Source organism: Haplochromis burtoni, unplaced genomic scaffold (genome assembly GCF_018398535.1).
Source record: "Haplochromis burtoni strain Fernald_Lab_line unplaced genomic scaffold, NCSU_Asbu1 Contig_251, whole genome shotgun sequence".
Taxonomy (NCBI): domain Eukaryota; kingdom Metazoa; phylum Chordata; class Actinopteri; order Cichliformes; family Cichlidae; genus Haplochromis; species Haplochromis burtoni.
This window is the reverse complement of record NW_024582612.1, coordinates 328,286-334,036: the sequence shown is the minus strand read 5'-3', so window position 1 is coordinate 334,036 and position 5,751 is coordinate 328,286. Positions and strand designations below refer to the sequence as shown.

General features: G+C 40.8%; 1 protein-coding gene across 1 annotated transcript in view; it reads right to left on the bottom strand.

Moving 5' to 3' along the window:
• Positions 1-4,095: 4,095 nt before the first annotated feature.
• cfl2 (cofilin 2 (muscle)) overlaps positions 4,096-5,751 on the bottom strand; it is a 9,513-nt gene continuing 7,857 nt past the window's right edge. The window contains exon 4 of the mRNA XM_005938696.3: positions 4,096-5,062. Within this exon, the coding sequence (XP_005938758.1) occupies positions 4,950-5,062 (113 nt within the window). The 3' untranslated portion in view covers positions 4,096-4,949. The remainder of the gene's footprint in view (positions 5,063-5,751) is intronic.

Genomic DNA, 5,751 nt, shown 5'->3' with positions numbered 1-5,751 from the left:
AGAGTAAACACTGTGTGAATGTTGGTGGGTGGACAGTTATTAAAAGGTCTTATTTTAATGCCTTTAGTGTAGTTTTAGAAATAAACCTGTAGGAGGCGACGTCGTGCTTTGCTCATTGGCACATTAACTTTACAGGTCCTGAGTTCAGACCTGCAGCTCTGACTGTTCCTGTTTAATTAAGAGTTGGTCAACTGTGGATTTTTAAATAGGTGTGAGTGTCATTAAAAAATCTGTGTGTGTGTGCGTGTGTGTGTGTGCGTGTGTGTGTGTGCGTGTGTGTGCGTGTGTGTGTGTGTGTGTTGGATATGAGGAGGTTTTTTCAAAAAGAATGAGCCACATTCAGATAAAAGTGTAAGATCAAATGAGCAATCAATAAGGGATAATGTTGGATCAGTGTTTCAATATTTATATCTTTTGTTAGATGTACATGTGGTTTGGTTATTTGCCTTTTGGTTGAAAGTACACTGAGAGAGGACTTTTTTATTAGTGATCTTAATAGTTTTTGGGTTTTTTTTAAATCTAATTGAATCCAATCTATTTGTGTATGATTGTCAGTCCAAAGAGGGAGAGAGGAAAGAGGGAAACATGAGGAGAAAGTACGAGGTCAGGAAGAACCAGGTAAGAAACCAGGCAGGGAGTACTAACAGGCAAAACAGAAACTGTTAAACTGGCAAAGAAAAACAAACAAACAACTAATTTTACTCGTACAATCTGGAAGTTGTGTCCTCCCTATATTAAAGCTGCTGTACAGAGTCTGCTAAACAAACTGGGTTGTCAGCCCTGGCACTGCATTACCATACTGAGCTTCAGTCAGAGGAAGTCACGGCTGCCAAAAACGTTTTGAAGCTCAAGAGTGAGGCTGGTGCCATCCCAGATATGTTAACATTGTACAATCTTCTGGATAATCAGATCTTCCCCACACTGAAAACTGTTATTCAGGTTGCCCTAACAAACCCAGTTAGCAGCTGTAGCTGTGAGAGGTCATTTAGTGTCAAGTCAGCTCCATACCTGGCTGAGAAGGACCATGGGTCAAAGCAGACTCCAGCACCTGGCTGTGATGTCAGTTGAGAAAGAGATGCTTGAGAGACTTGACCACCAAAATGTGATAGACAGATTTGCCAACCTCAAGGTGAGGCGACATAGGATAAAAGAAAAGAAAAGATCTGCAGAGCCATGGAAGTGCAGTAAAGATCTTTTCATACATTGTATACATTGTACCATAGGCCAAGATGTCTCCATTTTTCTAATTTTTTAATAGTAATTTGTACATTTCAAGGACTCTTCTGTTTTTGGAGTGTATTTTTTATGTATCTGTATCATTAAAAGTGAATCTCTGTCCAAAAAATGCAAAAAGTAAAAAAATTTACTTCTTACTCACTATGAGCATCATTCATTATTCTCCCAGTAATTAAGGTTAGGATATGTATTTATTTTATTCCAATCCATTCTTCTTTTGCAGCATTTAAATAACCTTTATCAGATTTGATGGTTTTGTTACAGACTTTTCAAAAAAGTGTTTTGCTTTTCTTTCACAAATGTGGGGATTAAATTGTGTTAAAATGCACAACGAGGACCCAGGCACAGAGAGACTTGATTATATAAATACATCATAAGATTTAAGAATCTTATAATTTAATAAAGAAATTTGCAGACTTGCACAGAGATGGTAAAATTATGATGACTGATAATGGAGACGAGGACAACAGACGACGAGGACAGGGAGGAACAGGTTTAAATGCACCAAGGAGACAGTCAGAGGGAACTCAGGACAACTGGAGACATTTAGGGATGCAGGGACTGGCAGAGACGGGGAAGACGTCTCATCGTGACGAGTAAAGTTTATCTTGCCTGGATGGGCAGCTCTCTGGGTGCTCAGCACCCCCAAAGCTCTGATTCTAGAATCGCCCCTGCTTGCCAACCTTGTAAAAAGAAGGGCCGATTCTCTTGCCATTACATGAAAAGAAGCCCTGTTTGCCTTGAACGCCATGCCATCAGGTAAAGCTCCAGGTAGGGATGGATTTAGCTGTGAGTTTTACAGTTTCAGACAGTCCTTCTGGATCCACTTTTTAAATGGCATCCTGCCCCAGTCCCTCAGGGAGGCCAATATTTCTGTTATTCTTAAAAAAGGTAAACCCCCTGATAAATGTACTTCATAGCATTGCCTTGCTGAATTCAGACTTGAAGTTACTCTCTAAGATATTAGCCCTACGACTCGAGGACCAAACAGTTTTTGTTAAAGGTGCAACTCCTCTGATAACATGAGGAGACTTCTTAATGTTATTCATCTTTCACAAAATTCTGATGAGCCATTCCTTGTACTCTCTCTTGATGCAGAAAAAGCATTTGATCACGTTGAATGGTCGTATCTATTTTTTGCCTGAGAGGAATTTGGATTGGGTGAAATTGTTGTAAATTGGGTGAAAGTTCTCTATAACTCCCCGGTCGCAGCAGTTATAACTAACGGGATGTGCTCCAGCAATTTTGCTCTCCACCGTGGAAATAGGCAGGGTGATCCTCTTAGTCCTCTACTCTTTAATAGAACCGCTGAACCAGACCATAAGACAGGATGTTTTAATTTCTGGTATTTGTGTTAAAGAGAAGATACATAAAATCTCTTTATATGCAGATGATGTGTTGGTGCTCTTATCCCGACCTGAAACCTCCCTCTCCTGTAATTTCATTTTTCGGTGCATTTTCAGGCTATAAGATTAACTTTGCCAAGTCAGAGGCCATGCCCCTGGGTTCCTTGTTGACAGTTCCGGTTACAACTGTTCCCTTTCCATTTCGTGGTCTCCTACTGGGTTTACTTATTTATATAAGGGTTTCTCCCTCTTATCATCAGCTGTTCAAGCTCAACTTTGTCCCTCTTTTCGATTCAATTAAGGCTGATCTGGAGTCGTTGGACTCGTCTCAGTTTGTTTTCATCAACCTCTCCTTGCGTCCACTTTATGACGGCCAGAGGGCTCCACTCACATCACATGATGATGTAAAGACATTGTTCAGGGACTTCTGAAGACAGGATAAATGTAATCTCTCTTTTTTAAAGCGAGGACACATGCAAAGAAAAAACATTTGAAATTTTCTATGTAGTTTGAACATTGGTCCAGCGGTTTTCAAATGTGTTCCTCAGCCCATGTAGAAGAATTTTCAGCAACGAATCTGATGTCACATGAGGGCCTGAAGTTCACATGTGCCTCTGTACTTTAGACTTTCCAGAATGAGCCTCTGTTGTCTTTGGTACCTTTGCATTTAGGCTTCAAACAACTAATTATTTTGTTTTTATTTTTTTGTGTCCCAACAGACCTGTTTTATAGAATATGCAAGCTTAGTGCCAACCTGCTTATTTACAATAAAATTCTATGTTTCAACATGTGGTCATTTGTTACTTTAGTTATAGAGAGCATGGGATTCCAGTTTTATTAAAAGCACGAGGGCTCTGACGTCCACTGACAGTAACCACTCCGTTGGAACACTCACACGCAGTTCTACAGAGATCAGTAGAAAAACAGTTTCCAATGTTCAACTTGAAACTCCAGAGTTTTAGTTCTGTTCCCTACAGTCTAAATTTTAAGGAGACCTTTACGGAGGTCACACAATGTTTGAAGCCATCCAGTCTCAAACGGGGTTCTGCTAAAGTCATCAGAATAATAGGTTCTATCAGATCTGATAGCACATTGGGATATATTGGCAAAAACTCCAGACCTATCAGATCTGATAGGTCTGGAGTTTTTGCCAATATATCCCAATGTGCTACTTATCCATAACCCATAAGTTCTAATGAGGGTCTAACAAGGTTGTGGTAAAGTCACAGTTCTAATGAAGGCTATAAAGTTTGAAGGAATTCTGTCGATATGCTAGTTAAGACGTTCTAAGAACAGTCTGATTTAAAATTGGGCTCCATGTTCTACTGTTGAATACACTACTACTTCATGGGTAGGTAGTAGTGCATCCAAAAAACGTTCTTTAGACATTTTGCTGGTCTAATGAGGGCACTAGAACACGTTTGTGTTCCATGTCAGCGATGTGGATTTCACTAGTTTCTACATTTCTCCCCTAGTTTCACCCCATGATTAACAGAGACGAGGCACGGAGGCATCAGTTCTGCCACAGGCTTTTATTGCAAAGTGGCTTCCTTTGATCTCAGAAACAACGTTCCACTTTAAGGCTCCAAATGTCGTGTTGTTGTGGGGTAGTCTCTCACTGCTGGGGTCAAATCTGCATCCTTTAGTGTTTCTTTACAAAATAAAAGTGCACTCTAACTCTGGTGTGACAGTTACATTCAAACTGAAAGTAAGGCGATGACCAAAACTAGAAAGTAGTGAGTCCAACAGGAATGAAAGCTGAGGTAAACAAATTATCTTGGAGACATAAATACAGAGAATTTAATGCAGATCTTTGCTGTCTTAACCTGTAGTGTTTCAACAGAAAGTGCTGGGTAATCTTTTCTGAATGCATAGTCTAACAGTGTCTGTCTGGCTGAAACATACTGGAGAGAGAGAAAAAACACTTTATAATAATAAATAAAGTCAAAAAAGCATGGTGAGTGTGACCTGTGTGCTGTTGGAGGCGCAACCCTCGCTTTCAACACACGTGGCTGCGTCTTTCACTTTTTGGCAAAAGTGGCTGTGTGAGAGAGACAGCCTTTCCTGTGGTTTGGTAGTGTCATCTCTTGTTTGTTTCTGAAAGGTGAACAGAAGTCATGTGGCAACAAACTGGGAGGTGTTTGCATATCATTATGTTAATGAGATCTTCTTAATGTCGGGGGAGGGAAAGTAAAAAGAACAAAAACCAAAAGAAAACAAAGAGGCCTAAAGATGCTAACTCCTTCAGGACATTGATACAGACAGAGCAAGCTGCTGGGTGAAGCAGTGGTGTTCAGGTGGGGTCAGGTGCTTCAGTCTGGATGGCACGGCGGTTGGCTTGACTCTGCTCAGTTTGTCGCCGAGACATCACAGCTGCTTGCCCTCCAGAGACACCACCGTGTTCCCGCCCAGCTTCTCAGCCAGTGTGCGAAAGTCCTGGATGTCATCCAGCCCGTTTGCCTGCCACTCGTGTTTGATACCTGTGGAGACACACCCACTCAGCACAATGTACAAACACTTCATAATGTTCATGAAGAAATTCCATTTAATATAATATTAAATGACTTTTTCTTTAAAGATGACTCATCCAGGAGAAACAGTATCAGACCACTTCCTTATCCCTTCCATGTAATTTTCTATTTCATGAAATGCATCTTAACACGAACCAGCTCACACTGATGTCGTCAAACGACGTTAAAATTGTTGGAATTGTTTCCTTTGTGACACAGAGAAGAAAGCAATAGGAGATGTGTGTACATAACAACAGAGATGGGCAGTAACGCGTAATCTGATTACTTTTTTCAGCTAACGAGTAAAGTAAGGGATTACTATTGCAAAAACGGTAATTAGATTACCGTTACTTCCCGTAGGAACGCTGCGTTACTGCGTTACTAAAACCGTGATTTTTTTGCGAGAATGTCTCATGACAGTGACGTAAGCGAGTGCGACGTTCGTGACAACAGTTGTGTGCAAATCAACAATGGATCACATATCGAGTGCAGAGAGAGTATGAGCGTGCAGCGTTTAAAGCGTGGAAGTACTGACCTCACTTTGAGTTTGATTCCATAAAAAGTGACAAAAACATGAGTGTCCGCTGTGCGTGGGAAGAAAACTTCTTTTTACAGCGAAAAAACCCCTAAACTTCCAACAAGCACCGAGTAGCTACGAC